At 35.8% G+C, this 20,045-nt stretch overlaps 1 protein-coding gene across 1 annotated transcript; it reads right to left on the bottom strand.

Moving 5' to 3' along the window:
* Positions 1-783: 783 nt before the first annotated feature.
* RFC3 (replication factor C subunit 3) lies at positions 784-18,914 on the bottom strand. Its single transcript, XM_082700377.1, has 9 exons — positions 18,730-18,914; positions 16,016-16,153; positions 12,935-13,002; positions 10,955-11,052; positions 7,820-8,001; positions 6,545-6,681; positions 6,339-6,437; positions 2,548-2,617; positions 784-1,080 (listed from the first exon to the last, which is right to left on the bottom strand). Exons 1-9 carry the CDS (start codon positions 18,814-18,816, stop codon positions 889-891), a joined length of 1,071 nt encoding a protein of 356 aa, XP_082556503.1. The 5' UTR covers positions 18,817-18,914; the 3' UTR covers positions 784-888.
* Between the last annotated feature and the right edge of the window lie 1,131 nt (positions 18,915-20,045).

The following is a 20,045-nucleotide window of genomic DNA, read 5'->3' as shown; positions in this document are numbered from 1 at the left end:
TTTATTTCACCTTGTTGGTTTAGCTTATTTTAGAGTCATGCTTCTGTTGCCCCAAATTAAAGAAAACTGTTCAGAGCCTGATATACAAATATGTCAAGTAAACTCTTTGCCCCATGAACCAAATTTCTAATGAAAAAAATGTTCCAAAGAATAGATCAATGACAGAAAAATACACTTGCTCAGAGTAATTTCTATACTAATATACCTTTGCTGTGAACCACAAGACACATGTTCTTCAGGAACCTCAAGCATTTATTGAAAACATGCATACTTCTTAGTACCCAACCTAATAGCAAATCTGAATCACTGAAATAAAAGTTAGATTTCTGTAGTTTCAACAGAAATGGCTCCAACAATATTCTTCATATTCATTCTGTTATATTTCAAAAATCAACCCTTATATTTCCTGCAGAAATAGAGGTCTTGATTGAGGGAAAATATGATTACAGGTAATGACCTGCCAAGCAAAGAGTTACGTGCCTGTGGCCAAAAATGGTCCCTTGGAGGATAGAAAATAATCTCTGCTTTTGCATGTGGTAAATTTCCTCCAACAGATGAAGGAATGAATGGCAAATGAGAGGCCCACCACTGCATACTTGGACAGCAAATTTTCAAAGTACATTAAAATGATGTTTCTGGACTCTAAAGGTTCAAGTTGTATCCTTTCAATATATTTCTTTAGTATAAAGGAGCAATTATTTAACTTGAGTATAATGTTAATTCACAGGGAGATTATTACCAAAAACAAAAAAACAAAAAACAAAAAACACAAATAAGACATGATTAAGTAAAGTAAGTTTATTTTACCTGCAGCTCTTCCAATATAAACTGAATGTAAATGCTGATACTGAGAAATATTAGGAAGAATTAAGGATAGATGTCAAGATGTCAAAACATCATGCCTTCCAATCCATCCTCCATGAACTTCTTATAAAGTGCCATAAATTTGGCCACAAATGCTTCCAAGTGATAAATGGCTTTGCTACCCAGCTGTAGACGATGTTCATAGTAAGCAGCCATCTGGGCCACTTCCCCTTTCAGTTGTCCATCACAATTATGTAAAAGTTCTGAGAGAAGACCCTGAAAAAAGATAACTAGTAATTAAAAAGTAACCATTAAAAAAAAATAAAGGTGAATAAGTTTTTCAAAATCTTTAATTCTTTTATATGGCAGTCTTAATCCAAAAACAAAAAATTGTATACCCTTTCTATAAAGTAGAAATGTGGCAGTTCTCAATCATATTCCAAATGCCAAACTGAGGGTGCAGAGATATAAATACAAAGATGCTTACTGCAGCATTACTAGTTGTAATAATAATCTGTAGAAACCTCCAATCCCACCAACAGGGTCATATTCAAAAACCTATGCTATAATGACATTCCATTCATCCACTAGGATAAAACAAACCCATACTGTCATGAAATATCATCCATGCTATACTGTCGAATAAAAAACAGTGCAGAACACAATGAAGTTTTTGTGCAACTACACACACACATAGCCATACATATGGTCTCATTTCTGTGACTAGAATACAGGTCTGTTGAAAGTGCTTACCCTTATGGAAACGGAAGGGTGGGCCTTCATTTTCTCTTTTAAATTTAGTAAATTTGAATGGTTTCATGTAGGTATTGCCACGTAATTTTAATAAATACAAACAAAAACCCTGCATTCTCTAACATCCAAGTCAATCAACACAGCTGGCTAGGTAGCTAAAAGACCAAACCTAAGGCTGTGCTTCACAATATCCTACATAGACCAGACTCTGCCAACTTCTTTAATGTCATTCCCCATGTGCACTAAACATCGTCACCTGAAATACAGCTCTTAAAAAACATGGTTTTAACTGTGAGGGTCGACTTACAAAAGGATTTTTTTCAGTAAGTGCAATACTATAAATGTATTTTCCTTACGATTTCCTTAGTAAGTTTTCTTTTCTCTAGCTTACTTTATTGTAATACAGTATATAATATATACATATAATGTGTTAATCAAATGTTTATGTTATCATAAGGCCTCTGGTGAACAGTAGACTATTAGCAGTTAAATTTGGGTGTAGTTAAAAATTCTATGCGGATTTCAACTATGCTGGGGATCAGGGCATTAATCCCCCCAGAAGGTTGAAGGGTCACCTGTACTTGTTCCCATTTATTTACATGGTTCTCTTCTTTTAATCCTCCAAATCTCAGTCTAAACATGCCTTTCTCATAGAAGCTGTTGCTGACTTTCCACAGCCCAACTTCCATTACTATCATTTCACCTTGTTACTTCCTTTTAGCACTTAAAAATTCTGAAATTCTTTTGCTTCTTGTTTCCCATTTCACACCACCAAAATACAAATTGTCTAAAAGCAGGCCCTCCCTAGTCTTCTTTAACACTCCATTAATGGTGTCTGACATAAGAAGAGGCTCAATAAATATCTGTTGAATTAATGAGCTGGATAGAAAGAGATGACAATGTGTCTCAGTACTGCAAAAGTCCCGTGATCACATTCCCCAAATCCAAATTTTATGATTATAAATGGTTGAAGATCTGAAATCAGATTACCTTCATTATTATTTCAGGAGGAATACAATGAGTTAGAAGCTCATAAAGTCTTCCACGAACTTCAAGGAGCCTATATAAAACAAGATTAATTAATATTTTATAATGAAAATAAAACATAATTTTTTCAAGTACCTACTCACTGTTTTACTTTATGAGTTAAACAAACAACCCAATACAGATTAGCATACACATTTAAGCTTTTCCTAATTTCAGTTCATTTTTCTAAAAATGTTCAGAATTCTTTAAAAGTCAGACATTTATATTCAGACATCTAGAAAATGGTCATGAAAAGATATATCACTAATTATACAAGTAAGAAAAGAGAATATAAGCGTGATATGTAATATATGTTACTATCTCAACTGCTAAGTTAAAAAGCAGTGTGGCAGGGAAACAAAACTGTCCTGTCACAGGGCAGTGCAAGAGGTCACAGGTTAAGCACAGAATCAGGTTGCCTAAGTGAATATGATGAACATTCCAACCTCTGAGATCTTAATTCTAGGCCCTTGTTATAGTAGTTTCAGGAGAGAAAAGGGTAAAGAGGGAAATATACATATGACATTTTAAAACAGGAAGAAAAATGTGACAAGTAAAATTGTAAATATACATAAAACAATTATCTTTATCCCCCTATATATACTTAGTTCCCTAAAGGGAACTGTTTTGAATCTTTATAAAATAATATCACAGATGTTCCATATTTCAGATCAGAGAAGTGATTCATCTAAGACTTCTTAAAAGTGGAGGCTCAAATCCTTTTCCAGGGACTCTAAGAGTAGGAAGCTGTGCCACAATAAAAGTAAATAAAGTGAAAAAAGAAACTAGCATCTTCTGAGCCCCTGCTATGTGCAAGACACTGTACCAATTTAATTTAGTCCTCACACTAGCTCTGAGTGGGGGCATTATCTCCATTTTTTTTTTTTTTTGATGAAAAAACTAAGGCTCAGATAGTTTAAGTAACCTCACAAAGATGACTATAGCAGAACCATAATTTTAGAACAGATCTGCCTTATTCCCAAATCCATACCCTTCCAATGTCTGTCAAAGCATTTACTAAACCCATTCCTCTGTAAGAGGCTCACTACAGTATGCTAGTTAGACCTCACAACACCACTCTTTTACTGAACTTAAGTTCAGAGAGGTTAAGCATCCACTAAAACTCATGTAGTTGAGGTAGAATTTTAATTTCAAGTCTGACTCCAAAGCCGTTGATCGTTCTTGGCCATGGTAGTAGATCTCAAAAAAAAAAAAAAAAAAAAAAAGCAACTCTGATTATTAAAAAGAAACAGACACAAATGATAGATGGTATGAAATTATTTTAATAATTATGCATATAGTTTATTTCTGAAGAGTTAAATCAGGATATATTTCCCTCTACAAATGTGTTATAACTATGCTGTGCTCATCTCATGTTATGCTACATGCATCTCAGCTTAGTCTTTCATTTCTAGTATGACTTAACTTCTTAAAAATGGATGTACTCTACATTTTCTTTGTATCATTGTTTCTTGGGGATCACAAGTGATTAAGAGTGCAAATTCTTCTGTCAGAGAAACATGGTATTATACAACTCTGATTCTTGACGGAGGATCTGTGAATAAGCAACCATCTCCCAAAACAGCAGTTTTCTTACCTACAAAATAATGATATAATACTTTTCTTCATAGGATTGCTCCGTAACTTAAATGATACCACAATGTGTAAGAACCAACATACTAATTGCTTGCTAAATATTAGTGGCTATCTAAATTAGAAAATTATGACTCTTCTAAAACAAATCAGACAAGAATCAAGACTAAGGGGTCAAAAAAAAGTAATTTGGTAATGTGTAAGCCAACAATCAGAATGACATCAGCCCTCCCAATATTTCTGGTCAACCTGGATGCTTTCTGGAACTGAAATTTCTTTTTATGTAACACAATGGAATCAGTTCCCACAACCCGTTAGTTTACACAAGAAATAATAGCACCTCTTCTTAAACAAATTTATTTGAGAGCCTCCCAAACTTGCATGGAAAATTGGAAGAAGAGGTAGCAGCATCTAGAAGAATTAGCAAAGTGATAATCAACTAAAGTATTAAAAACACGGCTAGCAATTGTCAAATATTACATCATGTATGGAGCTCTCTTAAAATTAGGAAAGTTCTACAACTACCCCACCAAGTTTTCTTCTTTAAAATCAAAAAACAAGAAAGTCATCTTCAATGTGAAAATATTTTACAAAAGTAAAAGGCTCCTACAACAGGCTTTGTTTAAATTTTATCTCTTTAAAGTTGGGATTACGTCATAGCTTATCAACATTTTACAAAATGGAATGCACACTTTTTCCTAAAGTTAAGGTTCCTTTTCTGAAGAGATTACTTACAATGTTTGGCACTTCTTAAAAACTATTAAATTCTTCAATTAAAATAATTGAATTATAGGCATTATAGGCATTCTAGCAAACCCCAATAAAATACTAAGTATCCATTATGTGTGACTATCCACCTCCACTCATCTACACAAGGAGCCAAAGAGTTCATGTTATAATCCTTTTGCAGCATATTAGAATTAGAATTCATCGGCTATATCACCCAAGAGGAGAAACATGGTATATTTTTCTCACAATTATTTTCATATGAATGAAAAAGCTTAAACTTGTGTGGCTGAACTCAGTCCAGTCTGTTTCCTAAAGCAATCAACTACCTTCTCTTAATTCCAAAGACAGTTTTCAGTTCTGATAGTCAGTAAGTAAGAGTAGGAGACTGCACAACAAGGGACCTTAAAAATCTCCAGGCTTCCCAAAGATAGTGGGCCTTAGAACTGTCACTCTTGATTTGGAGAAGAGCAGACTGCCCTTCTCAATCAAAGCTATCATAAACCAAACAACAGCTGAAGTATTTTCAGTATGGCCCATTAAAGTAAATGTAAAACTGTTCAGCAAGTGTGACACAAAAAAACACTTCCTGAATACTGGTGGTATATACATAGTATTATTCTTAACAGAGCTTATCACCATACATGAGCACAGTTTTCCAGTTCTCAAACCATTATCACGCAATCTTGCTCTTCACAACCAATGCCCAAGTATTCCTAGCAGGGTAATAACAACAGTATTTTCATTACACAAGTGAAAAAGTTCAAACTCTAGGATGAAGTTACCTGAAGAATCTTAGCTAAAAATCAGTAAAAGTCTGATTCATAAGCTGTTGTCTTTTGGCATGTGATCCATCAATTACAAAGTTATATATACTATTCTTTTCAATATCAGAAAACTAAGCGCATTATGTTACATACTAATATTAAGTCATCTGAGATTCTGAAAGGAAAACTAAAACGTCCAAGATTTCTTTCATGTATAAATTCCATATATACCTGTCAATAGCTTAATAAAAGCCATGATACTACATACCAGCTATTCTGAACCACTAAACATTTAAAATTAAATCATATTTCTTCTTTGAAGGTTTAGTATTCAGATACAAGATTTACAGTAATTCTAAATGGCGTATTGGTAGTATAAACCAGCTAATCCAAAACTCACATTGTCTGGAGTATTTCCACGATGAAACTTTTGTGTTTTTTTTTTAAGATTTTATTTATTTATTTGACAGAGAGAGAGATCACAAGTAGGCAGACAGGCACGTAGAGAAAGGAAGGAAGCAGGCCCCCCACCGAACAGAGAGCCCAACACAGGGCTCGATCCCAGGACCCCAAGATCATGACCCAAGCCAAAGACAGAGGCTCAACCCACTGAGACACCCAGGCACCCGCCATGATGAAACTTTTACGGTCATCTTTGATACTATTTACCTTTGTGGAGTCTGCTGACTGACAATAGCATTGGCAGTCTCCCTGAGATACACCTCCCAATCTGTTTCAGGGATTTCTTGATCTGCACTAAAAGGATATCTAAAAAAAAAATTTAATTTAATTTAATTTAAAAATTACACAATAAAGTAAATGGACTGTGCTTCTGTCCCAAAGTGTTTCCTCTGGTAATTGCCCCTTTCACTTACTGTTGCACTCTGCAGGCTTCACACATAAGTAGGGCTTTACGGAGATTCCTGCAGGACTTCTCTGCAAGTCTATGAGCCAGTTGTGAAGGAAGATTCAAACCTTCCTTCTTGCACACAGTAGATAATACATGACAAATCTACAAACAAAACATTATTAAGAAAATTGGACAATCTGTCAAACAGCACATGGACAGAATTCTGTTGATAACATCTTCATAAACTTCTTTATTTATTTATTTTGTCACTCCCTATCCTAACTCACACGTTCCTTTAAGCAGAAAGCCAGGGGTCTGATCTAGCTATCAGGAAGGGGCAGCAACGGACTCTGCAACCAGAGAAAGACCTGGTTGAAATTCCAAGCCTGCCAGCCACCTTGGGGGAGCTGTAAGGAAGACACACAGAGCCTCAGGTCTTTTACAAGGACACCACTCACAGGGCTGCCAAGTAGAGCTGCACAGGCTGAATTCTGCATGACTCAGAGGTATTATTTGCATGCACTAAGATGACAATGGTGCCCAGAGGAGTGGTGTAGCCTGGTAGCCTTGCCTTTTTAACTTTAGTAAATTTTAAGTACATCAAAATAATTTTAACTATATAAAAATGTTTGTAAGTGAAACATTTAATGAAGGTACTTTGCCAGTTTGCACCTAACACAGTGTCAGTCACCTTTTATCCCTACTTCGCATAAAATCACCCAAATTCTATTAGTAGCAGGAAAGCTGCTTATTGTGAGAAATTTCATTTTTATTTATAAGTATTAAGAACAATAAAGGAAAAAAAAACACATATTATGTTGTTTCAGACTAATTTTGGTCCCCTAACTAGGAACAAGGTATTCTCACATTAATCTCCTTGCAAAATCTATATCCTCCAACCTCAAGTCTTTTCCAAAGCCAATTAAATCAGCTTGAAGTAGAAGACACTAAGCAACTAGTCCTTGCCTAGTTTAGTAAAATTCATAATACCGACTTGTTTAAAGTAAAAAAAAAAAAAAAAAAAAAAGACTTAAAGAGAAGAACTTCCTAAATACTGATGGCATATATACAGCATTATTCTTAATAGAGCTTACCATCATACTCTCTATATAATGATATCTGGCATTTACTACTATATATATATTGGTTTATATATCTACTAACAATTAGCATCCAGGTCACAGATGTTCTTGAATTACTAATACACTTCACTAAGTTTTTAAAAAACAAACATGACAGGGATATACATATAGTACTCAAAGAATCCAAAATAATTTCTGAAAAGTTTCACTTGACTTACATCTTCGATGCTGGGAGCAGGCACACGAACCGCCAGGCACCTACTGCGAATAGGTGGTATCACTTTAGACGTAGAATTGCAACACAAGATCAATCTGCAAGTGGACATATACTTTTCCATGGTCCTACGCAAGGCATGCTGAGCGTCTTTGGTGAGTTTGTCAACCTCTGTCAATAATACCACTAGTCGAGGAAAAACAAAACAAACTTTAACTTGAGTATCTCTTTCTCTTCATTATTTAGAGTGAAATCCTAAATAGTAAGTTTGATATACTACTCTTTCCTTGGGTAAGGACATATAAAAGTCTCAGGTATGGTGGGAATAACTTATTCTATTTTTATTTAAAAAATTCCAATTGGGGTACCAGGGTGGCTCAGTGTTAAGCGTCTGCCTTCGACTCAAGTTCTGATCCCAGGATCCTGGGATTGAGCCCCACATCAGGCTCCCTGTTCGGTGGGAAGCCTGCTTTCTCCCTCTCCCAATACCCCTGCTTATGTTCCCTCTCTTGCTGTGTCTCTCTCTGTCAAATAAATAAAATCTTAAAAAAAAAAATCTTTTTAATCCAATAAAACAAACCTAAGAAACACTAGGCTAAATGAAGTTAAAGATGTTACTTTTTTGTAGAATTCACTGCAGCATTTATTATATTTATATGAACTAAAAATCACCAAGACAGGGAGATACTGTGCTGCATTTCCACCATTTTGTGGAACAATTTAAATCTTATCATTCCTAGAAATGTACTTTGGAAAATACTGATGAAAGAGACATAGTAAATAAGGAATAAAGACATCTGGTCACATACACAGTAAGATTCCACCTGGCCATAATAAAGGACCAGCTTTAAGTTGTTGTAGGTAAGAACTGAGTCCAACTATTGTATTTTCCTTTTTCTTTTTTTAAAAGATTTTATTTATTTGAGAGAGAGAGAGAGCATACGTACAAGCATATGTGCATATGTTCTCAGGGAGAGTGGCAGAGAGAGAAGCAGACTCCCCACTGAGCAGGGGGCCCAACACAGGGCTCTATCCCAGTACCCCAGGATCATGACCTGAGCAGAAGGCAGATGCTTAAGCAACTGAGCCATGCAGGTACTCCTGAATTTTCATCATACTCTGCTATTTCTAGATGATGGTAGTGGTAGTAGTATACATCTGACTCCCGCCCATAAAAACAGAGATTCCAAGACCAAAGACTCATCAGTAACATTTATATCAAAACAAAGTAACAGGTTTTACCTAAAAACCCTGAATATGAGCAAGTGAGAACAAGGAACTATGTGTGGGAGGGTGCAGTAGGGATGTACTAGGTTTTTACAGCCTAGGGTACAGAACCCCAAATCACCCACAAGAGCACACTGTGAAATAAACAGCACCTATGGGGTCCAATTTATGGGTCAGAGCAAAGGAATCTGGATGCAACAAGGTTTGACAAAGCAGTAAACTGAAAATAATAAAATGAAGCTCCCTTCCAATTTCTCCTTCAAAATGAGGAGAAATTCTGGAGATAAAAATCCAAATGGAACAGAACAGGGAAAAGAGAAATAAAGAGACTGATCCCAAAATCTACCAAAGATAGCACTACAAACCAAATGATATAAAAATAAGTCCTTGGTAGGCAGAAAATAGCAGCATATTTAAAAAATTAACACATCATGACCAAGTGAGATTTACTCCAGAAATACAAAGCATTTTCACTAGAAGACTCAATATAATCTACAATACCAATACAGCTAAGAAGAAAAATCTTAAAACCTCATTCAAGGATGCAGAAGCAAGCATTTGAAAAAATTTAACACACATTTATGTTAGAAACCCTCAAAATATGACCTGATGCTTACTTTCTTATGATCAAATAGATACAACTCGGGCCAAAATCCAGCAACTAAATGACTAAATGGGGAAACTCTAAGGCTCTCCTTCCAGAGTCATGACAAGGACATCCACTATCTTTAGTACTGGTGAACACTGTATTGGAGGTGCCGGCACACATAATTAGGTTAGAGAAAGTATTTAAAGCCATACAAACTGGAAACAAGGGGAAAATTCATCTCTATTACTCACAGATTGATATAAATACACACACACACACATATCTGAAAATTCAAAAGAAACAATGGGAGAGCTATTACAAACAATAAAAGAATGTAATAACATAGTAACGTATAAAATTAAGACACAAACATCAATAGCTATCACATATGTACAAAAAACCTAGAAAGTATATACGAAGACTCCATTTATAGTGGCAAAAAAACGAACAGACAAGGGGCACCTGGGTGACTAATTAAGCGGCTAATTCTTGATTTCAGCTCAGATCATGATCTGAGGGTCTTGAGACTGAGCCCTGAGAACAGGCTCCACACTGAGGCTCCAAGCTCAGTGGGGAGTCTGCTTGGAGATTCTCTCCCTCTGCCCTTCCACACACTCACTCTTTTTCTCTCTCAAATAAAAAAAGAAATAAAAAAAATACATACATGTAAAATTATTCTGAAATATAGTGAACTAAGGAGGAAAGGTAAGAAATAGGCTGATATATTCACAGACAATTCACAAAACAGTAAAAGAAGCAATGAATAAAAGAAAAAATTATCACACTAACTAAAGAAAAAATAAACACAAACTATTTTCTCCACTCAAACTGACAAAGATTAAAAATCATTAACCACAGTGGTGATAATGTCAGGAAATAATGGGCACTCCCAAATACTTCTGGTGGTAGGGTAAGTCTACCTTTCAGATGAAGAATTTGACAAAATATATCAAAAGCATTAAATGCTGGCATTTTTATCATCACAAAATCTATGAGAATGTACACATATACATGCATATGAATAATACGGGAAGGTAATGACAAAAATGTCAATGATAATAATCTCTGGACAATAAATTATAATTATAAAATTATACTCTCCTAAATATTTGATAATTGAACATATAACTTTGATCCTAGGAACAGTTATTTTTAAATGTTATTTCTTGGGGCGCCTGGGTGACTCAGTGGGTTAAAGCCTCTGCCTTCGGCTCAGGTCATGATCCCAGGGTCCATGGAATTTATGTTTCCCACTACATTTTCTCTTACACTCACTGTGTACAATTTCTTGTCTGCCTTAAAAGAAATCTGTTTATCACATACCTTTAAAATCTCTTTGAGAGTTTGTTTCAAGTTGCTGTGATTGTGCCACTGTTTTCAACATCTCCTGAATTACTACCCGGTCACTATTTCCAGCATCACTATAGAAAACAAAAATAATTGTAAATATAGACGTAACTATTTGAAAATATTATGCTCTTATTCTTAATCTGTTATTGTAAGAAAAACATTGAAGAGAGTTTATTTAAATTTTAATCAAAACTACTCATACATGGGCACCTGAGTGGCTCAGTGGGTTAAGCCTCTGCCTTCGGCTCAGGTCATGATCTCAGGGTCCTGGGATCCAGCCCCGAGTCAGGCTCTCTGCTCAGCAGGGAGCCTGCTTCCCTTCTCTCTCTGCCTCTCTGCCTACTTCTGAAATGAATAAATAAAATCTTTATTTTATTGTCAAATGAATAAATAAAATCTTTAAAAAAATAAAATAAAATATAACATATTCTAATATTCAATTAGTATTTGGTAAGTGACACTGAAAACACTAAACATGTTCTTTTATCAAGTTTACTGTAACTTAAAAAGAGCAATAACTAATCCTTAAGTTTCTTAATTACCTGTAGTGACTCAAAATGTAAAAATAACTCTGAAAAGGAATGTTAATCTCCATTCCTCTTCATCTCCCCAATAATAAAATACAAGCCTAGACAAGTTTGTTCCCAACACTAGACCCTGATTTAGGGTCTTAGCAAGAGGATGGGATAAGCAAATGGAATTTAAGATAGTCAGAACTCTGTAAGCTACTGACGAATTATAAGCATTATTTGTCATTTATACTCACATTATTGCTTTGGCACTTAAGTCACGCAACTGACAAACCAACATAAGTCACCTAGTTAATTTAGGCTGTCGATTTCAAACCCCTGAAAAACAATCCGCTCCATCTCTAATTGACTGCTCTCCCTACGGAGGAACTCACAATGAGAAACAGAGCAAAACAATCAGCTTTAGTTTACTTTCCCAAACAGCCATCAAATCTTTCTCAATTCACTGTTAGATCACTACACCTGGAATGTCTCTTTCATGATTACTCCTTAGTCAAGAATCCAAAACATTTCTCTTCTGTCTACGGAATTAACACTTTCTTCTAATTTTCAGATAAGACCCTTTCCAACCAAATCTTAGTTCTCTTAATTTTCTTGGACATACATAAGGAAAATAATAACACCTATCTGTTAGGGTTGTTTTAATGACTAAATACAATAATCCATGTAAAGCTTCTCACACAGTGCCTGCTACTGAATACAACACATTAACTTATAACTATATTCTTCCTGATCCATTCAGTTTTGAAATGGATGTTCATCCTCATATCTGTTCCATTGCCCAAAAACATTGCCTTTGCCTGAAGATGTCCTTGATTCTGTACTCCTTAAAGAGCATTATCAGGCACCGGACAACCCTGAAGCTTTACCCAACTTTGTTCCCAACACATTCACTTCTCCAGTATTAAGCAGTACTTTATGAGCTTTCAATGTGCCTTCCAACAGGATCCTAATCTTAATTACTCATGATAAATAGTATAGACATTGGTTGTTAGACTATTATAACACACTCTAGTCAAGCAAATGAAACAAAGGAGTGGCAAAAAATAAATATAATCCAAATTCACATTCTGAAATATTTACTCACATTACAAACTTTTTAGACATACTTTACTTTGCTCATCAGTTCTGAATTAGTCAATATAACAAAAATTTAGTGACTATGAAATGTACTCTTATAGAACTGAGTATATTTAATTATTAAAATTTAATAGAACTTAACTCTGTAGAGCAAGAAAATTTAATTATTAAAATTATTTGACTCAGGAATCAAAGACAAAGGGAGAAGCAGAAAGCTTCTAGGCTCCCTATTTCACACTGAGCAGCATAACCTCTGTGTATATACTGTGCTTCCATATATGACTGTATTTCAAGAATGGATTCTACTCTAAAAAAAAGCTTAATTTCTATATAGTAGCTTTACCTGGGATTAACTTCAAGGTGATAATTGCTCGCAATAGTGCTAATTTCAATTTTCTTTTTAGATGGAGTCTGCAGACAAAGAAAATAGATGTTTTTAATGTTTATTTACTGGCCATTTCTCCTCTTTTCTGTATTTCATTGTTTTTTAAAAATAAACAATTTATGTTTTATTTTTAAAAAACTTTAGATAACCACCACTGATATTTTAACTTCATTCTTTTCTCTATGTGCAAAGAAACACATTTCTAAATAAACTGGATCACATCACACATCCTGTTCTCACTATGATTATTTTTTTCCCTCTACCTCCAGATATCTACAAACCATTCCGTTATGAGCAGATCATCACTGTCAACAGTCTGCATATGTCTGTTCAGACTTTACCATAACACACATATGTATATTTATATATAAATACTTTTTATATTTTATACATTTTTATATATTTCTATAGTGTCAGTGTTTTCTTGTAAAAAAGAGTTATAAAAAAAAAAGAAGCAATCATATATATTTGTTTTTACTTTTCTTAGTTAACACCTAGGCAATTACCCTCTGACACTAATATAGAGTAGTTGCGTATCAGCCTGTAACTTGGATGTCCCAGGGACAGTAGTACTGATGGGTGTTTGTTTCTTGCTTTTTGACATCTCAAACAATCCCACAATTAATATCTTTCTACATATATCTAATGTACTGACTTCATTTCTATGTAACAGATACCCAATAAAGGATTTGCTGGATTGAAGGGGATATGTTTTCTAATGTTTTATGTGTATGTGTGTATATATAACCACATTAAAAAAAATTTAAAAAAAACTAACAAATGCCAGTTTTCCATTGGCAACAAATACTCTTCCCCAACATTCCCCGCCTGCAGGTTTTATATAACATCCTCAGTTTCTGCCACTTTCCTAATAGACTCACTTGTTTCTCTTCAACTATCACGAATGTCAAACATCTTTACATACGTTTATTGGTTGCTTATATTTCTCTCTTGAGACTTTCATTCGGTTTTCTACTAGGTCATTTGTCTTTCCATTGTTAATTTGTAAAATCTTTTATCTAACATGTTCCTTTCAAATATTTTTTGACAATTTTTCATTTTTCATTCTTCTGATTTTATGTTATCTTCTGTCATACAAACTTGTAAATTTCACATATATATATAAATATATATGCACTTATTTTTTTTCTATCACGTCCATGTTTTTATTAACAGGTATTAAAAAAAAAGGCATCCTGGCCATAGGCTGTTCATTTAAGTAATTATTTCATTTTAACATTTAAGACTTTAATTCATATTTTCACAAATTATGAATCATAGGGATTAACTTTATTTTCTTCAGGGTAGATAACCAGTTATGCTGGCACATCTTGCTGACTCATACTTTTAACACTGATTTGAAGCAGCCACCATATTTTGGGCCTCTCTAATAAGTTCTACTGATTGAATTCTCTATTCCCAAGCCAATACAATATTGTTTTGATTACAGTAGCCTTACAATAGGATTTAAGATCTCATAATACAAGTCCCACTTCACAAATCTTTTTTGTACTTTAGCTAGCCTCAGAAATGTATTCTTCCTTATGTACTTTAAGATCATTTCCTACAACTAAAAAAACATGTTGGCTTTTAACTATAATTTACTATAATTTCATTGAAAGTTATACTGTAATGTGGATAGAAAAGATTTTAAAGTATTAAGCCTCTGAGCACTTGCTGCAACTTTCCATTTGATCAGCTCTTATTTTTTGTCCTTTTATAAAATATTAGTTTTCTTCCCACAAATCTCACACTCTTCCTGTTAAATTTGTCCCTGCGCACTTTTTAAGAATTCCCTCCAGTGTGTACCACCAGCACCTCAAACTCAATGTGTCTAAATACAAGTTCATAAACAGTAGCCTAAAATCCATTTATCTTCCCAAAGATTTTATTAATAGTACTACTTATCATCCAGTCACTCAACTTACTTTTTTTTTCAGTGCCTAATATGTACAAGATGCTACACCAGGGCCTGAACCAGACATGTTCCCTACATAACTTCAAAACAAACAATATCTTGTCAAAATAAAAAAAGAAAAACTGTAATCAAGGCCAAACAAAGAAAGTACTCTAAAAAATATAAACTATGGATAGTAGAAGGAAAAATTAATTCTAAAGGGACTGGGGGCATGAGAGGAGGTATTCCAACTAAATCTTAAACATCGTCTATAAGAAGAGTATAAAAATGCACTGTATGGTATGAGGCTGGAAAGCTCAGCCAAGGGCAAAGGGCAACATCACAGAAATTCTCTGAATATCCCAGAGCTTCATGCCTCCTTTTCTAAACACTCAGCTGCCCAATCTCTTATCAAGTTGCCTGATTCCGTATTCAAATTTTTTTTCAAAATCACTTCCTTTCCAAACCCACTACTGCTCTCAGAACAATGAATTCTAGAGACTTGAGTTCCAGTTCCAGCTGAGGTACTGATTCACTAGATAATCCAAAAGGAATCCCACCACCTACATTTTACCCAAAATCTCCTGTTACTCATATTTTCTCTTTAACATAACTGACTCTGGGGGCGCCTGGGTGGCTCAGTGGGTTAAAGCCTCTGCCTTCGGCTCAGGTCATGATCCCAGTGTTCTGGGATCGAGCCCCTCATCAGGCTCTCTGCTCAGCAGGGAGCTTGCTTTCCTTCCTCTCTCTCTCTGCCTGCCTCTCTGCCTACTTGTGAACTCTGTCTGTCAAATAAATTTAAAAAAATAAAATAAATAAATTAAAAAAAACATAACTGACTCTGATCTGGTTTTAATAATTAGGTCTATACATCAGTAGTTCTCAATCCTGTGTACCTGGGTTATCTGTAAAATTCTTTTTTTTTTTTAAGATTTTATTTATTTATTTGGCTCCCCGCTGAGCAGAGAGCCGGATGTGGGGCTCGATTCCAAGACCCTGGGACCATGACCTGAGCCACCCAGGCACCCCTATCTGTAAAATTCTTAAACACACATGGGCAACAATGGCTGGGGCCACAGGAATATGTATGCTGAGGACTGAAAAATCCCTGTTATTTAGAGGTCTCAAAGTAAAATGCTTACTGTGATGGTCTGATGTTCAATTCTTAATTTTTCCACTCCAACACCATAAAGTTCACGTAGAATACACATAATTCTTGTCTTTTTTCCAGCCCCTGATGGTCCGTACACTAAGAGATGAGGAAAATCACCACACTGCACCTGGAAAAAAGGGAGGCATTTTCCCTGGTCAAACGACTACTCTAGATAGAATTAAACTACTTTTCAGGAATCAAATATTTTGTGTCTCCACCTCTGAGGTGGAGATATTTAAAAATATATATGTATGAGTATATATGTACTGAGACTTTTGAAAATTAACTGAAATGTTGATTATTCCCCTGGCATTAATTTTATATAATTAAATACTAAGCATAGTACATGCAAGATAACACACCATGTGCTAGAAAGCAAAAACTTCCAAACCAAGTCTGTTAAAATCTCCTAGAGAATTTTTTAAATAAAAGATTAAATACCACACTCTATCCATGAGATTATAATTCAGTAACTCTGAGACAGATGCCTGTCTTAGTTTGGGCTTCCACAATCCCTCTGATAAGAACTAAATGTATCTGGTTTATTTGAGAGGTAAAGGAAAACTTTGTAGGGAAAAGGGAAGCAAAGAAAGGTCAGGAAGGCAGCCAATGAGTGTATTATCTCCTTAAATACCACTCTGGGCATCGGGTTGAATTCTGCTGGGGATATTCTTAAAGCCAGTGTGAAAAAAACACCACAGTGTTAACCCATCCAAGAGGTGGGGAAGCTGGAGCATGATATTCTACTTCTCATCAGTCTTTTGATGAAGCTTGCTTGGGAAAGTGGTTGGGATTAAGGGAGGGCAATTAATTCCCAGGCATTTCAAGTCTGCTAAGGGATGTCAGCAAAATTTTTTTAAAAAGCCTTCAGGACACACAGATCCAGGAAGCTGGAAGTTGGTCTGTGTGCACTCACAAGTTAAGAGCAATAAGATGGAGTAGGGCATTGACAGTACTGCAACAGACTACAAGACCGTGTGCATTTAAACAGCTTCCCAGGTGACTTTGATGATCAGTCAAGCCTGAGAATGAGTGCTATGAAGGGTATAAAAATGATGAAAATACAAACCATAACTTCAAGGGCATAAAATCTTGTGGAGCAAAAGCTTCTATGTAAGCATTATAGAAAAAATAAAATAAGTACCTTAACAGAAGGGACTATTGCAATAAATTTTAATACTCTGTAAACTGATCTATCTCTAGCACTGAAAAGTTTCAAGGAAAGGAACTATTCTTCCTAAACAGTGTATGGAAAATAGCAGGTGCTTCACAAGTACTGTTGCCTCTGCTTTTTAAACTCAATCTAGCCAAAATAAAGACTTCACAGTTTCAGTAAGTTGCAGATTCAACAGTATAATGGGTGAACATTTTTTAAAGGCAAATCTATTGCACACAAGACCACTATATTAAATTTTTCTCCAAAATATTTACTCCAAATTCTGTACAACAAAAAGATGGTCATAGACTAGAAAATGTATCCTATGACTAAGAAAATCAAAATGAAAGCTACTTGAGAAAACACAATTTGTCTAAATATGAAGTATATAGCTGTAATAGATTTTAAATTAGTATAGATGGAATACCATAAAAAAAAAAGCCCCTCAATCTCACATTATCATTTTTCTAATGACTTTCATATAAGGATGGATGTTTTTTTTAAATTATTATTATTTCTCATTTTTGAAAAATAGTTAACTCTAAAAGAAGGTGGGTATTGAAGAAACAGATCTGAGCAAAACACTTCCATTAGCATACGGTACTATTAGATTCTTAAAAGGACGAGATAAATAGCTTCCACAGCTACCAGATTTTTCTCAAGACCCTTCTTCCTTCTACATTTCCTGAAAGATTCAGTAGAATACACATAATTCTTGTCTTTTTTCCAGCCCCTGATGGTCCATACACTAAGAGATGAGGAAAATCACCACACTGCACCTGGAAAAAAAGGAGGCATTTTCCCTGTTTCGGAAAACATTGCTATTAGACACTTATACCAACTACAACAAGAAAATACACATCAGGTTGGAGAAAAGAAAAAAAAAATGTTACATAAGGAATTAAACGCAAGGACGACCTAATACAACCTATTTTCGAATTAGAAATTACCTCCGAAATTAGTAAATACCTTCCTTTTTGTAAATAAGGGCAATGACACCAAGACATTGTAAGTAAACCTGTTAAAAAGTAAAGTCAGATGATGTCACTTCTCTACCCAAAACCTTCCAATGGTTCCCAATCTCACCCTACGAGGATTTACAGGATCTGCACCTCCCGGGTCCCGCTGCACACCCCGCCCGATTTCCTACTGCGCTCCCCGCTCCACCAACCCCGGCCTATTATTATCCAGCTACAGTGGCGTTCTTGAGGTTCCCAGAACCGGCCGGGCACACTCCTGCCTCAAGGAGTTTGCACTTGCTGTTCTTCACCCGCTCCACTATTCCCTCCGATTTCTCTATTGGAGGTTTCCTCACTTACGGTCTGTCAGACCTTGGTTCTCAGAGGACAGTTCTCAGGGGGGCCTTCCATGTTTACAAGCACTGCCCCCGCCCTCCACACTCTCTCCCCCTTCTCTGTTTCACTTTTCACAGCACCTTCCGAAGACGGTGGACGATGCACCTCTCCCTAGGGGAGCGAAACTCCCGAGCTGGGGCCTACCTTCTCCCCGCTCTCCCCGCTCTCCCCGCCCCCCTCCCGCAGACCTACCAGGTTGCGCAGCTGAGCCGCCTGCTCCTTGTGATAGTCCAGCCGTCCCAAGGAGCAGGGCCGGTATTTGTCCACCCAGAGGCTCATGACAGCTGGAACTCCCGGGGTCAGACGCTTGAAAGTCCCGCGCACGGGCGGTCTCTCGGTCCGGAAGCGGAGATATGTTCTCCCGCGAATTCCAAATCTCGTGACGTCACTACCGGTCCTGTCGCATACGCGACTTAAGGTCTACTACGGAAGCTGGATGGGGACAATATTAGCCGCAGTGTTGGCACCCCCCCCCCATCATTGATGTTCATTGTTTATGTAATCATTTTTGTTGCTCTCACTTTCAATGATAGCCCAGAGAGTACTACACAAAATTGGAAATTTGGCTCTGATATTCCCGACTTCAAATGCAAGTACCTCAAAGAAGCCACGTTCCTTGATTAATTTCTTTCGTTAATTCGTTCATTCACTCATTCGTTCTGCAGAAACCTGCAAAATATCTACTGTGTTGAGCGCAGCGCTGTCCTTGCACTAGAATATATACCACTTGGGGCATTTCTCACTGGACAGGCTCTCAATAAATAAACTTTTTAAATAAACTACTAAAAATAAAATCTAATCTTCACTATCTTTCCTTACTTCCATTCTTCAAGAGTCTTACTGTGTTGAAAGCAAGAGAAGCAAAGGTTCATGAAAAACTACAAAAATGTGGCCCATAGGAGAGACAATATGAGGTTAGTATGCTATCCTAAGTCCAAAATGTTTAAGCACCCTTCTGATTAAAATAAGAATAATATGAAGTCCTTGGGAAAATATTCTGCCTTTATAAAACTTGAATTGTGCCCCTCAAACTGCACCTCTTAGACGCACTTTTCTAGTTTGTACATAAAATTAATTCGTTATTTAAGTTATGGTCTTATTTTACATACTGTTCAGAAAACTGTCATTGGATCTCAAGTAATTACAGGACAGTCATTGATTTCAAAATGTGTTTTATAACCTATCAGAGTACCCCTTTAAATCTTTTATTGAACCAGAATTTATTGTGCTCTTTGAGTCATCATATTTACTGAGTTATTCCTATGGGCAAGATATTACTGAACAGAATCAGCAGCACCAAGAACTCTAAGATATAGTTCTTATTCTCAAGAAACTTTCTGAAACAAGCCTGGGGTACTTCTATCTCAGGACCTTTGCACTTCCATTACCTCTTCCTGGACCACTTCTGTCCATGTGTCAGTAGAGCTGGGTCCCTCACTTCTTTCAGTGTGTTTGCTCATAGTTTTCTCTTCAATGAGGCTTCCCTAGCCCTATTTAATACTACAAAA

This window comes from Mustela nivalis, assembly GCF_964662115.1.
Source record: "Mustela nivalis genome assembly, chromosome: 15".
Taxonomy (NCBI): Eukaryota; Metazoa; Chordata; class Mammalia; order Carnivora; family Mustelidae; genus Mustela; species Mustela nivalis.
The sequence above is the reverse complement of the archived record's forward strand: the minus strand, read 5'-3'. Positions and strand labels throughout refer to the sequence as shown.